The sequence below is a fragment of the Ochotona princeps genome, chromosome 14, assembly GCF_030435755.1.
Source record: "Ochotona princeps isolate mOchPri1 chromosome 14, mOchPri1.hap1, whole genome shotgun sequence".
NCBI lineage: Eukaryota > Metazoa > Chordata > Mammalia > Lagomorpha > Ochotonidae > Ochotona > Ochotona princeps.
Genome location: NC_080845.1, coordinates 34579434 through 34598802, shown reverse-complemented (window position 1 = coordinate 34598802; position 19369 = coordinate 34579434). Strand labels below are relative to the sequence as shown.

General features: G+C 36.4%; 1 protein-coding gene across 1 annotated transcript; it reads left to right on the top strand.

Moving 5' to 3' along the window:
- The first annotated feature begins 201 nt into the window (after positions 1–201).
- On the top strand, positions 202–17425 carry LOC131481827 (nuclear pore glycoprotein p62-like). The gene is made up of 2 exons (XM_058672251.1): positions 202–373; positions 17001–17425. Exons 1-2 carry the CDS (start codon positions 202–204, stop codon positions 17423–17425), a joined length of 597 nt encoding a protein of 198 aa, XP_058528234.1.
- The last annotated feature ends 1944 nt before the right edge of the window (positions 17426–19369 follow it).

The following is a 19369-nucleotide window of genomic DNA, read 5'->3' as shown; positions in this document are numbered from 1 at the left end:
CTGAGTGAAGTCATGAAGAACACTCAAACGAATACCATTGCCTTCAAAATATTGCCCAATATCAGTCAATTCCACCACAGGAAAAACCCACTATAAGCCACCTGGGCTAAAATTCTAGATATTTTGCACTATTGTTAATTTCCAGAATTTCCATATAATTGTTTCATTTTATTTTGTTTTGCTTTTTTTCTTAGAGGTTGCATGTCTCGTCTGGAAGCATTACGCTCTGATGACCTCTCTGCGGTGCCTTTCAGATGCCATCAAAATGACACAGAGAGGACCAAGGATAGTGCCTTAACCACATCTCTGCAGAGACCCTGTGTGAACAGCTGTGCACATGCCAAGTTTACTTCACAAGAGCTACAGAAGCCAGGTGAGTGACCAGGTTGCCTTGTGGCCTGCTTGCAATCCTGGGAAAAGTCACACTGAAGAAAATCAAAAGGAGATTTGGTTATGTCAGCCTCCCCTAGCTCCAAGGCTTTACGTAGGCAAAGGCAGAGTGAACCAAATCCTAGGACCAAGCCCGTTGAACCCCTGTTGAGCTTAGCCACCAGTTCTGGTCCTTAGGCTCAAAATAGGCTTCCATTCTCAGGCAGCCTCACCTATGCTTCCTGTAATTGAACAGAGAATTCCAGCCGACCATGCAGAGATGCCGAGGGAAGCAGCTTATAATTAAATTTCACAGCTCAGAGTGACGTATCACGTTGAGGTACTACAACTAATAAAACCCAGAGTCTACTAGCCCACAGGAGGAATTATCAAATGACCATCTAGACAAATGTGATTGCAGTAAACTAAAACACTTTCATATTAAAAGGTAAACCTTTGTATTATTTGTTGGGATGTAAATTATTGCAGCAATTGCATCAATCAGCATAGCAGTTACTTTTAAAAATTTAAAAATAGAAATACTGAAGATCAGCGGTTATGCTTTTGGGTATATATTCAAAGGAAATGAAATTTACCTATGCACCACTAGTCATAAGAGCCAAGAAGAAGAATCCACCTAAGATTACGTCTCTTAATGAACAGATAAGTGTGGTATGTGCACACAACAGACTGTAATTCAGCCTTGGAAAAGCTAAAATCTTGCTAATACCTACACACAGATTATAATATAGGTCATTAAGTAAGCCAAACGGGGACAGATATCACATGATCTCACTCATAAATGAAGCTTAGTTTTGCTTTAAAGAAAGCAGCTGGTTTCTTAAAAGTTAAAACTATAATGTTGTTTACTATAACTTGAGAAGGAAGTGAATAGGACAGGTTGGGTTAAGATTGATTGACAAGTACTAGATTATAATTATATAAGAGCAAAAGTTCTGGGATTCCACTGCATAGTAGGATGACTATGCATACTAGCAAGCCACTATATTTCACTATTTTAAAAGCCTGGAATATAAGATTTGGGATTTTTTATTATAAAAAGTGACAAATTCTTAAAACAACAATGTATGCACGTAACAAGACAACACATTGCACCCCATAAATAAGCACAGTTTTCCAACTCTTAATCTTCGTAAACTATTAAGACATAATTTTATGAAATGGATTTGTTTTTATCGCAATAACTATAATAGTTTTGCTTAGAAAACATTGACTTGCTAATAATTGTCTAAAAATTCTTAACAGAAAAAAAAATGAAGACTCTATATACTTTCCAAAGACTGTTCATTTGAAAGGCACAGTGATGGGAGGGAAAGAGAAAGGGGAGGAGAGATGTAGGAGGAAAGGGGATCGAGGGGGAGAAGGAGAAAGAGAGATGGAGAGGAAAAGGAGAGAGAGAAGGAAGGACTGAGAAAGTGACTCTAATGGTTCATGTTCCTCATGTACATACTTACTACTGGCCTAGGTCAGAGCCAGGAGACAGGCACTCCATCCTGATCCCCCACATGGGTGGCAAGAGGCAACATGCTTACGGCATTTTCTGCTACTTGCCCGTGGCTATCAATAAGGAATTGTGTGAGACATGGAGGAGCCAGGTTAACCTGCTACACAAGACTGGTGTTTGTAATTTTTATGAGAAATAGAGGGCTCCAACCCACTGGTTTGATTCTCAAATGTTTGCAATGGCTGGGGCTGTGTCAAGGCCAAACCATGAGCTGTTTCAGTTCTTGAGCCATCCCATCTGCTTCCCACGGCTATACTGGCAGGCTATCCTGACATTCCAGTATAGAGGGAATCTCACTATGCTAAAAGCCCAATTCACCAGGAAATGTTTAACGAATGTGGAGTTGGTTGTTTTCTGTTAGTAACTTCAAAGTACTGGAATAAAGGAAAAGAGCAAGCTCAAACCTCTCTGCTGTTAACTCAAGACAACCCATGGATATTTATCTTCTGCCATTAATGAGCAGATTTTAATGGACAACTGTCCTGGTGGTACAGTAAGAGCACCCTAACCATGAGAAACAAGAAGATTGGTTTCCACATTTTTCACAGCCAAATATAATGATACACAGGAAAATCATGAGCTAAGATATCTATATCTTAGATGTGCAATCTAAGAAATAGACATTTTGCCTGGAAAATCTAAAGATCTTCCAGCCTCTCCTAGTCAGGTAGTGATGCAGTTTCCTCCTCTTTTCAGATGAGATCCACCTGTGCTGGCTTGGTGCTTCTATAAGAACCTGCCTGGTTTACCCACCTCACACAATGCTGCTTATTTTCCTCAAGATACAAACTCATCTCTAATCGTTGTTGCCAAACAGTAACTATAGTTTTAGGTCATATCTTGAAAGTCTAGAATAGTGCGATCTTGGTAACGTAAATAGCTTATTCTTTGACATTGTTGCTTAAATATGCTTGTTTCTTATGTAGTGACAGGAATGAAGAAACAAATGTGGAGAAATATTGAGATTATTGAATTATAGAAAATCTCATAGATGGCTAGATAAGGATGATTTAAAGGCATAGTGTTTTATATATAATTTTTAATATTATATGTCTTGTGTTGGCCCATCACATCTACTTAGTGAATACTAAGAAAAGATAAAGGAAGATATTAGCTGGGGTTTTTATTAAAAAATATGAGGATTTTGTATGCACAAGGCATTTGAAACAAGTATTAAAAAAGTAAATTACATGAAATTTTCTGAGAAAAAAAGCAATTGTCTTCAATATTAAGAGAAAGGATGTATGTTTCCTCCCAACACACTAGAAGAATTTTCACTTAGGTAAGAAAAACAACTGGAACCGACTGATTTTTGCTTGATCTACAGGATATCTTACACATTGCCAAAATGATTCTTTCCATCTCTAACATACGGTGCATTTATCTTTAAGAGTTTGGCTCAGAAAAGACAAAAAATGAATGCCAGAATGATAAAGACTCACTTTCTAATTTGAATATCTGAATGCAAAATATGATAAATCATTTTCACAATGTGAAAAAACTGATTCAAAGAAAAATAGTTTAATTCTTGTCTCCCACTCGGAGTTTTACTCCACTCAAGATATTTCTGAGACCCTTTATCAAAACACTTTAACAACTTTAAATAGAGCTCTCTTATTTCATTATTTCAAGCTTATTCATGGTAGCAGTTATTTGGATTGAATCCATTTCACTTACATACTCTGTAATTCCTTCTGATTTCAGTGCATTTTTCAAGTGCTTCAGAAATATTCACATGCTCGGGATTTGTCCCTACCCCTGTGACACCTCTCTAAAGTAGGAATTAGTGTGCTTTTCTGTCAGTGCCTTCAAAATGGCATTCATCTGTAAAACGTCTAGAGCCAATCACTGCTTCTCAGGAAACAGCCTTTGACCACTCCTGCCTGTCCTTCACATGTCCAGCTGCAAAGGGTAAAGGCGTGTAGTGTGGAAGGTTGACAGCTGAGCTTCTCTGATTCAGAGAGTACCATGCAGGTCAGCACACTGAGAATAATTTCAGCATCACCAGTAGTTAAGATAGATGCTTCTTTCATTTGAGATGAGCCAAGAGGTGCATTACGTGAATCCCAAGCAATGCATATCCTTCCCTAAGCCTGTGCAGTGCTAACTATTCCATATTACATATTTGACTCCCGATTAATGACACCATAGTATATATTGTAGTAATCTAGCAGAGGCAATATAGTGTATTGTTTAAAACTGGGATTTAGGTATTAAGTGAGATAAAATACATAAAATGTTTAGTGCAAAACATACTTCATAAAAATAGTGTTAAAATGAGCTATATTTGGTGCTTGATACTTATACATATCTATGAGGCATGGTGTCATATTCCAGTTTGTGTTTAAATTGAATAATGATGAATTCAGCGTTTTAAGCATATCACCTTACAATTAAATCATTTCTTTATGATCATCTTTTCTAATTATCTTAGTACATCTATTACACTATTACTAATGAAATTTAATCTCCAGAGTTAAGTAGTAAATTGAAATAGAACAAAATAGAAAACTGATAATAAAAAAGAAATAAAAATCTTTGAAATAGTTACTACAAACATTAAAGGAAAAGTGGACAAAATCATTGAAAGTACGCCTTTGTTTAACAGAAATTCTAAGATTTTATAAAGTAAATAAATATTCTTGAACTGCCATGTGATAAAAATGTGCAATAAATTATTTGAAGTGATAGCAACAAAATGAGCATACCTGAAAAAAAGAGCATTTGAAATTGTATCAGTAACTGAACATGTTGCTCAGACTAATATTAAGTATAAAAAATCAGAGCAGAATAGAAATGGCTTCTAGAACAATGTTATATGTTCTTACACTATGGTAGAGAAGAGCAAAGAAACAGAACTAAGAATTAAAAATTAGGGATAATGATAGAAGCATAAACTAAGATATGAAGCAATCTTCTACATTCACAAATCATCAACATTTATTTCAATAAAACACACAGCATATCACAGGGAGTTGCTTTTTACAAATGCAAAAGCACAAACTTTGAAAGTAACCCAAGGATAAAGGGGGTTTGTGGAAAGAAGATATCATCACACAGCACAGATTCCAGACCAGAGGACAATGTAGTTACAGCTTTATAAAGCAGGTTTGTTTTCGTTTTGCTTAAAAAAAATTCTAAGGCAGATTTTTACAGAGAGAGAAGGAGATAAAAAGCATTGCTGGTTCACTCCTCAAATGGCCATGATAACCAGCACTGAGCCAGTCCAAGGCTGGGAGCCAGGAACCTCCTCTGGGCTCCAGGAAGCTCTGAATTCACTACCATGACAACAACTAAAAATTTTATAATGTGTTAGGTAAATAATCACATTTTATTAATTATTTTTCCACATTGAGTTGTTATAATGTGTTTCAGCTTATATTTGCACAATTAAAATAACTTTATAATCACAGTAATGCATACAATTTTTAATCTTAAATTCAAAAACCTATAGTAGATGACAATATTTAACAAGATTTGTGACCACAGGCAAAATCAGGCACATAACTGCTCGTCCATGTCCTGATAATTTTATGTAGAGCTTGCATTTCACATGGCAGCTATTTTAAAAACAAAAATAAAATGACCATAACACCTCCATATATTAAAGGAGGGGGACAGAAAAATCAATACTCATCTGTTTTCAAGACTTATTCATGGAGACTGACTCAACAACTAAACAAAAGGACAACCATAATCAAAGAATCGAGAATTCAAATTCAGATTATGCCAGTAAGCACATCCTAATGATTAACATGAACTGTAAAGGCCCTATTTTGAAACACTCAAATTGCATTAGGTTATTTAATAAACACAAGGGATAACCAAGTAATGTAAATGCTCAAGTGATGGGAAATGAAAATAATCACTATGAGTCATTGCCTCAAGAGAATTATGCTACAGAATAAGACAGTACAGATAACATAGTATGTCAGTCACAATATTTCACAATGAAAATGTAGAATATTCATCTAGTACATTTCTTATTTGACTGCAACATTTTGTTTGCAATATTCAAATATAAAAATGGGACTTATAGTGGAACAGTTGTCAGCTTGATGCACCAGATAAAACAGACCTTTCATGTATTAACATTTATGAAACACGTGATTTTTAACATGATATCCCACAGAGTAGTCGTAAAAATTTGTCCACTGTTCACTAAGCTGAAATCATGTAAACCATCCTTAGTACTGCAATTTGAAATACAAAGCAAAATTAATTATCATGTTGAAATAGCTCCCATAACTGTCAGTTGTTGTTTGAGTCTGTCACAGAATTGTTCCCCTTTTTTGCTGGATTGACACATCACATGTTGCTTATGACCCTTTGAATATTCTCAATTACACTGCAACTTTTCTTGTCCTTACACACTGCACATACAAGTGGAGTGGATTAGAGTTATAGGGACTTGTGTAGTTCCATGGCTTGAATATCAATTCAATTCTCTCTCTTCTTCCTTAAAAGCAAAGGCATACCTGAATGTAATTACCCCAGAATTCATGCTCATTTAGGGTTCAAAATATGGCACTTGCTTTTTCATTCCCCTTAGCTCATTTTTTTATCATAACTGTTATAAGCTTACATTTAATTTCCTTATAAAGATAAGATCAACTTGTATATTTTTTACTCATACAAGTAACTCCTGATCCTATAGATTAAATACACATATGTGTGTAGTGTATGTGTTAAACTATTACTATATATATATATATATGTATCTTAAAATACATGAGAGATTCTTGCCCTGAGTAGTTCAAATTCCTTTTTTTCTTTCTTTTTAAAGATTTATGTATTTTTATTGGAAAGGCAGCTTTACAGAGAGAAGGAAAAACAGAGAGGAAGATCTGCCATCTGCTGGTTCACTCCTCAAGTGACTGCAAAGGCCAGATGAGTCCATCTGAAGCCAGTACCCAGAAGCTTCTTCTGAGTTTCCCATGTGGTTGCAGGCTTCCAAGGCTTTGGGCAATCCTCTACTGCTTTTCCAGGCCACAAGCAGGGAGCAGGAAGCTAGATGGGAACTGGAGCAGCCAAGACAAGAACTGCCATCCATATGAGATCCCAGAGTGTACAGGGTATCAGCCATTGAGCTACCATGCCAGGCCCCACAGATTATTTCAGAAACTGCATACACATCTCATCTTTCCTGTTAATCTGAGTCCAAAATGAGTCCAAAATGTTCTTAAATGATATGTTCTGCATAAGATAACACATAATCTTAAATAATTTACAAATAACTGTTTTCATGGTAAGATTTCTATTATTCTGTCTACTTAGTTCAGAATAGCTTGCATTTTAACATTATTATGTTTTAGCTAGCTTTAATGTGATTTGTTTATTTTTACCAGAAGGGTCCTAAATTTCAGTATGTGTTTATTGTAATTTATTTATTTAATTTAATCTACAGGAAAGGCAGAGTGGGATACAGAGAAAAAAGAGATAAAGGAATCTACCTGCTAGCTCACTCCCCATATTCCATCAATACACAGGACTAGGCTAGGTTGAAGCCAGGAACCAGTTACTTCTTTCAAGTCTTTCATTTGGGTGCCAGGAGATGAAGGATTTGAATTTCACCTGCTGCCTTAAAGGATGTGTTAACCAGAAACTCTATGAGCAGTGAACCTGTCAGGACTCACAGTAAGTACTCTGATACAGGATGCAAGCATTCCATATGGGGGCTAACTGTGCCAACAAACGCCAACCCACGGCTATTTTAAATTAACAGAAAAGTACCTAGTTTAGGTGTCTAGGATTGCTTTAGAGGTCAAAAGCTATCACATCTTTTACATGGTTACCTCTGATGACAACACCCAGCTTTGCCATGCTAGCAAAGCCAGTTCCTTATATTTAGCAGACCTCGTGGTCTTTGTCAGAACACACGATGACAGTTTAAAGTGTTCTTGAATTCTCTGTTCTCCAAAGTCTAACACCTGGCTCACTCAACATGTCAAAAGAAACTTATTCATGATTATACCAACTGTAAGTTCTGTGCTTTTGCCATGATTTTTCTCTTTGTAATAGAAAATACTTAATGATTTTCTTCAGGATTCTAATCCTTTGCCTAATCTGAACTTGCATTTCTATTTTAGCGTTTTATTCTGGCTTTCCGCAGGTCTTCCGTTCATCTTCAAAAGTTTTTTTTTTCTTTGTGTACATATTGTTTTCACTATTTTTCACTATTGAAATCTGTCCCTTATTATTGTCAACGCATTACCTCTTTGAGAGCAAATAAAATTGTATTATTTTCTCAGTTTCTCACTAGATACTGATAAGAAAATAGAAGTTTGAATGCACGAGGGACGGAGAGACTCATGCAGATCTCAGTTAAGTAACACAATTCTAAGAGGAAATAGCTCTTCATTTTCTTTGTAGGCTTCCCTATTATCCTAAAAATTTCAAACACTTTTATAGGAAGTTGGACGTTTCATTGAAAAAATGAAAATATTATTGTTATTTCAGCGATTACAGTTCCAAGGCAGGTGAAGAGGAAAACCAGAGCACTAATAATAGGATTTCATTATTGATGGTTTCTTAAACTGAAATGAGAACACTCAAAATTGATTTGTGTTGGATAACCTGCATTCTACCTGATGCACCTAAACCTTATGTGTAATTTTGAAAACATGTCTGTTTTTCATCATTATAATTTTATGATACAGTTCCATAGGCCCCGGGATTTTCCTTATTCCCTTCCCCAACAACCTCCCTGCTTCCTGAGATCCCCTATATCATTACTGTAGTATAGCTTTTCATACACTGGCGCTTAAAAGCAGTCTACTGAGGCGTTGAAGCAATTAATGAAGTATATAATTCAAAGGAATGTCCAGTGGAATTTTAGGTTCAAAACAGAAACATGCCAATATAGCTACTTTTAAAAAAACACTACTATGAACCTGTCACATAACGCAATGTAATTAATAAAAAAAAAAACCCACGTTAGTGGCTTGGTACAAGTAATTTAAATAAAAGAAAAATAACTATTCAACCCACAGAAGCAACATTTACATGCCTTGTTTACACTCTACATTAATAGCGTTGTTTCACCATTATCGTCTTCGACTACAAGGGTGAAATTAGATGAATATTACTGCTTTTGCGAGTGATAAAGAGTTATATCTACAAATATTGTTTTTATTAGAAAAAGAATAGAAAGAAAATTGAGTATCCTTTGAAGGTCACTAGCTACACAACTGTGTTCATTTTCAAGAAACACACATAACAAATCTGGTCCTTTATGTCCTAACAAAATAATTTCATGGTTGAATAAATTTATGTAATTAGCCTTCACATTTTACTACAACAGTGCCTTTATCTACAGCTGGTGAGTGATATTTAAACTGAGAAATACGACATGTAACCCATGAACAATACAGTAACAATTGATTCTTAATAACAGTGCAATACATGTACCATAGCACACTGAGGTTTACAAGGTATTTTGGGGACATTATCTAATGTAAACTTAAAATTAATTGAGATAGTTATTTAGGTTGAGAGTTTTATTGCAAGTGAGCTGGGAAAGGAAATGAGAAACTGGAAAATTAAAGATCCAATTTCCTAAAATTACACATTGCTGAATTAAAACTAGAATAGTCATATGTGTCTCTGAACTTCTAATACTATGGTATTTCCCTCACCAAATATTTTCCACTTCCTATTTTTGCCCAAGGTTTTATTAGCTATAATATATAATTGAACTGGTAATAGAGCTACGCCCTCTTTCTGCTCCATAAACGAAATGAACCCTCTTCCCTCTGCTTTCTAAATCGTCTGTGATCCATTTTACTTCAAACAAAAACTCTTGATATAAATTTCATTGGTATCTTTATTCATCAAAATCAGGCTGAAATTTAAAGAATGAGTTTTTAAGTTTGATTCTCTGCTTTACTGCTACATGATTACTTAATCAGAAACAACAACTATTTTCATGTTGTTGAACAATGTGCTGCTTAGTCCTGCTTGCTGCATCTCTAACGAGTTTCCCATTTCTGGTGGCAATTATACTATACATTTAGAAACTCTGTGTGTGTGTGTGTGTGTGTGTGTGTGTGTGTGTGTGTGTGTGTGTGATTAACAGCCAGGAAGATCAGACCTTTTGTTCAGACCAAAACTGCATAATTTTTATAGCTACCTTTTCCATCTTTTTACCTGCCAACTGTACACACAGATTCTATTGGTATTTTCAGGAGTTCCAATGTGCCAGAATCAAGACGTTTACAAACCTAGATCAGTGCGGGGAAAGGGAAAAAAAGGCACATAGTTTAGAAGTGGTAAGGTAGTCTGAATAGACATTTATCAAAAAGAAAAATTATAAATGGCCAACAGTTGCATGAAAATGTTCAATCTCACCAGCCAACAGCGAAATGCAAATGAAAACTAAATGAAGTATCTATGTACTCCAGCTATAATTTTTAGGATCAAAAAGGCAAACATTTACACATGCTTGTGGGATATGGTGAAATAGATCCCATATACACTGCTGGTGGGAATGCAAATTACTATTACCATTATGGTTACAGGATAGAGATTTCTCAAAAAAGCTAAGAATAGATATATGGTATGACCCTGTTGCCTCAGTTCTGTGAATAGTAAAATAAATGCCTGCACTCCCAGGCTTATTGCAACACTACTGTAGCACACTGTAGCATTACTCAGAGTAACCAAGACATGTCACAGTGTCTAATAAATGAATACATAAAATTCAGCCTATACACACACATAATGTTATTCAGCAACTAAAAATAATGAAATTCTAATATTTGTAGCATAATGCATGTAACTAGATATGATTTTGTTAGACGAAATAAAATGACCACAGAAAGAAAAATATTGAATGTTCTTCCAAATTATGGAAGCTGAATAAAATAATTGAGCTTCACTTAAAAAAAAATGGTGTTTTCTAGAGTCTGCGAAGGGTGAGAAGAGAGAGGAGATAGGCAGGTTAGATGACCAGTACCTGAATACACTGATGTAACTATGGTTTCCATCAACATATGGCATAGTGCATGGAGAGCTGGAGCAGACGGTGTGGCAGGCTCTATCACATAGAACAGCTATCTAACTTGAAAGGTTCATTGCCTGGTATGATCAGTTAACACTGTATGGGATATCTTCTTATTATTTTCTCTGTTTGTATCTGAATCCAGGGTCCATGAAAACTGTTATTGATGTGTAAGTCCATGCTGTGTGTATTATGTGCATGATTACATATATATATATATATGTATATATATGGAATTAACCATAGTGGATATATATATATATGTATGTGTGTGTGTAAATATACATTTGACTGCATAAAACATGCATTAATATTCACTTTTTAAAAACCTGTAAAAATACTAAAAATGTTCATCTGAGTATGGTAAGAGGAACATATAACTTTTAGCATCATTGAAAGCCATGAAGAATTGTCTTACTGACTATCCAAAGTTCATAATTATTAATATAAAATCACATTTCCAATCTTAATTCATTATCTCATTTTCAATAGAATTTTTGGAGTCCCTAGAGAATTATCACAATCTTACAATCCAATATAAATTTTTTCTTAGATCTGTATACAGAAGTTAAGAATCAGTTATGGCATACAGGAAGAGAAAGAGATAAGAAGTAATTCTGTTCAGAAATACAGCTCTCCACATTTATTTTTCTCTTGTGCAGAACGAGTTAAAATTATTTCTTCTGACATCTGTGCCTGAATTTTTTTAAAAATTTACTCATTGTGATAAATAAATAAATAAATAAATAAAATTGACTACATTGACATCAAATGTCAATGTGGATTTTAAACAAGCTTTAAAAATGTTTGGCTCTTTACTGTTTCAATTTTGCTTGAAAGTTATTTGTTAGGTAATTAGGCTCCACAAGGATAATGAAGAGCTTCAATTAGTTAAAGTGTAGTTTTGCATTAAACTGCAATAAAACATGTAGAAAGATTTTTTTCCATGTTAATAGATATAGTCCTTGAAAAAATGTGTCTTTTAATGAAAAGCTACTTTTACAGGCACCACTTATTTTCACAGCACCTCAGTCTATATTTGACTGTATCATTTTTCTACACATGTAATGGTAACTGACAGTTTCCATTTCATGTTACAAATTTTGGAATGGAAAAGAAACACAGAGATATGAAATGAAGAATTTCTGATAAGAGAAGGTGTGCTCGCTGGCCCAAGGACACTTCATTTCAGGGGAATATGATCATCCTGCTGACATAAAAGCTGTATCATTTCATGACACTAACGAACAGCACAACCGCCTGGGCTAAATTCACCACAATCAAAATAAGTAATGGCAATGAAATGTTTTTCACTAATGAAAAGATTCCTGAGTCTTTTCAGTTACAGAAGCTTTACTTAGTAATAAAATAGAAAATTCTACTATGAAAAACATATTTCAGATAATATCTGACAATTAAGAATAAAACGATAAGTTTTAAGTTGAAGGTATCTCAAAATAAACTGAATTTCACAGTGGAGATATATTCAGGAATGGCCCCTCTATTCAATTGGAAAACAGCAGTAACTATCAGGTTAACAAAATAAACTCTGCCATGGGTATCAAAAAAAGGTGGAAAATGGGAATTGGATTATTTACTAGGTCGTGGAGGAAAAAGTAAAATATTTTAAAAGGAGCAAAAATTTGTACACTTTGGTGATACACACATCCCATGGAGTGTCTTGGTTCATTCCTAGCTGCTTTCTTCTATGTTCCTATTAGTGTATACCCTGAGAGGCAATGATGACTACTCAGGAAATTGTGCCACAGTACGGAAAACCCAGATGGAGTTTTTGGCTTCTAGCTTGTGGTCTGATCCAGCCCAGACTCAAGTGCTTGGGCCTCTGCACCCATATGGAAGACCTGTGGCTTAGGCCTGGTACACAGCTTGGCCAAGTGCAGATATTTAATGAATTATCCACTGGATGGAAGATCTCTCTCTCTCTCTCTCTCTCTCTCTCTCTCTCTCTCTCTCTCTCTGGCTCTCTCACCATCAAATAAACAAATATAGATGATAACAAATAATACTCAAAGAAATAAGGCACGATGACTTTCAAAAATAACATAAAACTAAAGAACATACTATATAAAGTTCAAGGCTAGAGCTTCGGAAATACAGATTTAATTCAAGAATAAAAAGGAGCAGAGAGATACAAATGTGTGTGTGTGTGTGTGTGTGTGTGTGTGTGTAGGGTGGCCTCTGCGTGGCCTGACGCCTCAACCCCTCACGCCCCAGAGGGGCCTGCTTGCTGCTGGGGACACCATGGCCTGGACCAGCCCTGTGGTGGCCACCTTGGGTAACCCCTCCCTGTCAGTGTGCCTTAGTCCACGGGTTCCGGACCGCACCGGAGTGGCCAGGGGAAACAGCGGGAGAGGGTTCAAGTGCCTGCTACCCATGTGGAAAACCTGGATGAAGCACCTGTCCAATGACTTTAGCCTGGTTCTGTGCTGAACATTTGGATCATCTGAGGAGTGAATCAATGAATGGAATCTCTTTTTTTCTCTCTCTTTTCCTCCTTTCCCCATCCCCTCTATGCATATGTCTCCCTCTCTCTGTAACTCTAACTAATCAAATCTTTTAAAACGAGAAAATTGTAAGTTATAGTAATTAGGTGAGGAGGTTAAATAAAACAGATAACATACCTTATATCCAGTGTGATGTGAACTTCTGGAAAACACAGGAAAAAAGGCAAACTTTAGAAAATGTTGCTGCTGAAATTCACAAACAGTTCTACTTTCAGAGTCTGTATCTTGGTGACTGCTTTGGTGTTTTTGCTTGAAATTAAGAGGGCAAGATATCTAACACATCAACCAAACCAGAATATGATGCAGGGAGCATCATGTGTTCTTATGGAATATCATAGGACTATATATTCTTTTCCCAAATAAAAACTAGCAAAGCAGAGTGAGGGGAGGACTTTATTTAGCCACTAGTTTGCCACGCCAAGCCCAGATGTAAAATGCATAAGAAAATATTAGCAAACCAGATAACGGTACTTTAAAAAGTTCATATATCTTGATCAAGTGGAATTTACCCTGGAGATGCAAGCATAGTCCAGTAGGCATAAATCTATAATCATAATAAATCATACCAACAAAATGAAGAACAAATTGTGTTATTTTTACAATAGACACAGAATAATTGTTTGGTAAGATTCAGCATCATTTCACTTTTTCAAAAAAAAAATTCTTAAGAATCAGGTATAGTACAAACATACTTCAAAACTAATAAAATCTATTAAAAACCCAAAGCTAATATCATACTGAAAACTTGAAAACATGAAAGCATTTCCCCTCAGATCTGGACCAAGACAAAGTTTTTCTTCAATCACCTTTACTCAAAATAGTATTGAAAATCTTATCAAGAGTAATAGAGAAGAGAATAAAAGTAAAGGCATTGCAATTAGAAAGAGAATCAAAATATCCATGATTCAGAGGACATTTTATAAATGAATAAAACATACCATTTTTATACACAAATAGGTATCTTGCTGAAAAGAAAGTCAATAAACCAATACCATTCCCAGTAGCTACAAAGGAAACATAAAGTGTCGAGGAATACATTTATCAGGAAAGTCGTCTCAACAATGAAAATTATGAAACATCAGTAAGAGAAACATAGTGGACAGAAAATCATCAGAGTAATTAATATTGCTCTATGTGCATACTGCCTATAGCAATCTTCAGATTCCATGCAGTCTCTATGAAAATGTCAGTGACACTCTACAGAATTAGAGAAAACAACCCTAAAGCTCAAATGAAACAAAAAAAAGATCAAAAATAGCCTCCGCAAACAATCAAAGGCAGAGGCCTCGCACAGTGTAACTGCAAAACACACAGTATTTCAAACAGCACAGTCATGGCGTGGGAACTGAAATATGGATAGGCGGAGGGAACAAAACAGGAAGCCCAGAAATTATTCCATACACACACATTCAACTTATTTTTAACAAAACTTCTAATAACATACATGAGGAAAAGGATAGTCATTTCAATAAATGATGGAGGCATTTGATCAATCAATTTAATAAATCAAAGATAAACATATAAAGCTTAAAACTGGTTACATTTCTAGATGAAGTTTTAGGGAAAACAGATTTTTCCTTTTTTTGGATTAGGTGCATCAAAACAAACATAGCAAAAGGAAACAAATGGGATTGAATCAACCTTAAAAGCTTGTACATGGAAGAGAAAATAAATAATAATAGTGAAAAGTTGACTGAATAGTACAATATATTTTCAAGCTTCTGTTTTTTTCAAAATATTAATATTCAGAATACCTAAGTAATTTAAAAACTAAACAGCAACGAAAACAATCCAATCTTCACTTGTAGTACAACAACAATTTTTGATAGAACCAATATGGAAAACAGTATGTAGGTTCTCAAAAAAAAAAAAAAAAGAACTAGAGCTGCCAAATGATCTAGTAATACCACTACTGCTTATAATATTGAAAGATATTGGGCTCGGCAGCGTGGCCTGGTGGCTAAGGTCCTCGCCTTGATCCCATATGGCTGCTGGTTCTAATCCCGGCAGCTCCACTTCCTCTCTATCTCTCCTCCTCTCAGTATATCTGACTTTGTAATAAAAATAAAATAAAAAAAAAACATTATTTAAAAAAAAAAAAAAGGGCTCGGCAGTGTGGCCTAGTGGCTAGGGTCCTCGCCTTGATCCCATATGGCCGCTGGTTCTAGTCCCGGCAGCTCCATTTCCTCTCTGTCTCTCTTCCTCTCAGTGTGTCTGACTTTGTAATAAAAATAAAATAAATCTTTAAAAAAAAAAAAAAGAAAGATATAATATCATTATATAAAATGGAAAACTGTCTCACCTTGTTTATTACAGTACTATTCACAAAAGTCAAGAAAAGGAATCAACCAAGGTGTTCAGAATCAGGTAAACGGATAAAGAAAAAAGTGTTACATACACAGAATGGAGTAATATCCAGCCACAGAAAGTTAAATTCTGTCATTCGTAGCCAAATGTCTGAGTCTGAGTGACAAATGTTCTGTAATGAGCGAAGCTGACAGACAAATACTCCATTATCTCCCTCATTCATGGAAAGAAAACTCAGTATGAAAACCAAGTTGTGGTCACCAGAAGATTACAAGGTTGAGAGTGAGCAGGTGAAAGGGAGAAAGAGAGAGAGACTGAGGTTGAGATTGAATAAGTGCTGAAGGGCAAAGAAATAAATTCCAGGTTAGCATTGTGAGCTGGACTACAGTTCACAATAAAGGAATATATATATATATATATATATATATATATATATATATATATATATATATATATATAGTAGAAGAATGGATATGCATGCTTCCAAACACAAAACATCAAAGAAAGAAAACATTTATGACTGTAATATAGATGCATGTATTGCAAAGTCACACTGTATGCTGTAATTATTTCCAATTGTTGATATATTTAAACTGCTCATGTAGGAAGCATATTGCATGTGTGTAATTTCTTTCCTTTTTTTAAGATTTATTCATTTTTATTGCAACGTCAGATATATACAGAGAGGAGGAGAGACGGAGAGAAATATCTTTCATCCTACAATTCACTTCTCAAGTGACGGCAATGGCCGGTGCTGTGCCGATCCCAAGCCAGGAGCCAGGAACTTCTTCCAGGTCTCCCAGGTGGGTGCAGGGTCCCAAAGCCTTGGGCCGTCCTCGACTGCTTTCCCAGGCCACAAGCAGGGAGCTGGATGGGAAGCAGGGCTGCCGGGATTAGAAGCGGCGCCCATGTGGCATCCTGGCACGTTCAAGGCAAGGACTTTGGGCACTAGGCCACCGTGCCAGGCTCTGATTTATTTTTAAAAATGTTTATTTTTATTTGAAAGTCATCTTTTACTATTTATTTGAAAATGTTCATTTCATACTTTAAAAGACTCCCCCCCCCCCCCCCCTTTTTAATTTGAATGGCAGATTTTACAGAGAGAAGGAGAAAAAGCGAGATTTTCCATTAGAAGCTTTAGGCCCCAAATGGCTGCAACAGCAACTGCTGGTCTGATCTGAAGCTGGGAGCCAGGAGGGTTCTCCTGATCTCCCACATGGATGCAGGTTTCTCTGACCTCGACTCTCCTTACCTCGTTCGTCCACCACCTCAGGGCTCTCCCTCGGCACCCCAGCAACCACCTCTGCGGCTCTGGGCACTGGAAAGTTGAGCTTCAGCTTGAAGCCCCCCAGAGCAGCTGCTGGTACCTCCTCAGCAACTTCCACCACCGCCGCCAGCCACCAGCAGCACCACCAACACCGGCTTTGCCTTGAATCTGAAGCCTCTGGCGCCCATCAGCATCGCCAGCAGCACAGCTGCCACAGGGAGCACCCCGGCTGCCCCCGGGGAGGTGGCAGGGCGGCCGGCAGCAGCCCCATCATGACCTACGCCCAGCTGGAGAGCCTCATCAGCAAGTGGAGCCTGGAGCTGGAGGACCAGGAGCGGCACTTTCTGCAGCAGGCCACCCAGGTCAACGCCTGGGACCGCACCCTGATTGAGAACAGCGAGCGCATCGCTAGCCTGCACCGCATCTTCTAGCCTGCTAGAAGGTGCGGCTGGACCAAAAGAGGCTGGACCAGGAGCTCGACTTCATCGTGTGGCAGCAGAAGGAGGTGGAGGAGCTGCTCAGCCCTCTGGAGGAGGCAGTCAAGGAGCAGAGTGGCACCATCTACCTGTAGCACGCCGAGTTTTCTTCCCTCATGTCTGTATAAACATAAGCCACAGGAATCTGGGAGATAAACCTAACTATAGCACGCTGCAGGGGAATATCTGGTTGACATGCAATAGTCAAGCAACTTTTAAACTACAATTTATTAAAACCAAATTTGCAATGTGCTTAGGAATTTGCTTTTTATTTCCTTTTCATCAACTCTTAATTCATTCTTGCTCCTCTTAAAGCCCAAGACATGAAATTATCTATTTTCTTTCATTTGTCCTTGTGTCTGGGGAAATCAAGTCCTTCTATTAATTTCTTGAGGTCGTGCCTTGGGTTCAGGCTAAACTGCATGCAAAGACCCTTTGACATTAAATGACACTGCTCACATTATCAACATTTCTCATTAACTGGTGTCTGCTTTTTCTGGTTTTGTCAAACACTTAAATTTCTCTTGAAACTTTCCTAACTGACCTGTTTCTATTTATCATTTCTTACACAGAAATTGACTTACTTAAAAATGATGTTGATGTTTTCCTGGATGGCATATTAATAATAACACATCTACCTGCATTATAAAGATAAAATGATTCAAATTATTAACCCAAGAGAACAATAATTAATATACTAGTTATCATGAAAATATTTAATATTTCAAAATGTTAAAATTATTTAATAATGAGAAATGCAACAGTATATAATTATTGCACAAAATGACTCAAAGATCTACCCTACTTGTTAAACTTTACATTTACTTATCTATTTTGGAATCCTTTGTAAGTTATTTTATTATTAATCTGAGAAAAGCATTAAAAAATATAAATTTATTGTTGGTGACTTGACACCTGTGCTTACAATGCCGGCATCATAAATGATTGTCAGCTCAAGTCCAGCTTCCCCACTTCCAATCCAGCTCTCTGCTACTGGTCTGGGAAAACAAGATGTTCCAAATGCATGGAACCATGCCGTGTAGTTGAGAAACCCAGAACAAACTCTTGGCTCCTCTAGCTTTAGTCTGGCCAAATAGTGCTATGGCTATTTGAGGAAGGAGCCAGCAAATGGCAGCTGTCTCCTTCCCTCACTATAACTTCACCTTTCAAATACAATAAATACTTAAACAATACTATAAAAATTGCACATGGAAATACAGATGAAACACTCATTGGATCCATAAATGTGTCTACAAATAAGTTGAATTTATTTGAGTACGCAGCAAAAAGGGTTATAAAAGTGAGTGGAATAAAATTAAATTACCTATCAGAAATCAAGAGCAAAGTAACTGGTATTTTGACATGAAAAATACACCTGACTGAAGAAATAACATATGCTTTGGGTCCCTTCAAATTGGTGTATCAAATATTGTGTCTTTCTTCCACAGTCATTGATGTGATATTCATATAAATAGATATTTTATGTGTAGATAATATTCACTTATGCACAGCCCATAATCACACCTTTTCCAACTATTTAAATTTATGGAATTAATTAACATTAAAAGGAATGAATCTTCGAGAGGGGTTCTTTTTTAATTTAGGAATAATTGTTCCTTTTCCAGTTGTTCTTACATTAAGAAGTTAAACAATAACTTTCAATTGAATATATGTACACCATGTACCTCTGCTGTTAGCCTCCTGCTCAAAGATATCCAAGAGTTAAGGAAAGCTATCTATTTGGCATAGTGTTTAAGAAATTGCTCAAGATGACCAAATCCCACACTGGAGTGGCTGGTTTTCAGTCTGAACTTCATTTTCTATTCCAGCTTCCTACCAAAGTACACCCTTGAAAGATGTGTGTGATGGGCAAGTAGTCAGGTCTGTGTCACTCACGTG

What these genes read in the sequence shown, in the direction of transcription:
- LOC131481827 (XM_058672251.1), top strand. Translation starts at nt 202, where the DNA reads ATGTCTCGTCTGGAAGCATTACGCTCTGATGACCTCTCTGCGGTGCCT. An exon ending in ACAAGAGCTACAGAAGCCAG is followed by an intron (nt 374 to 17,000) that starts GTGAGTGACCAG and finishes CCACCACCTCAG; the next exon opens with GGCTCTCCCTCGGCACCCCA.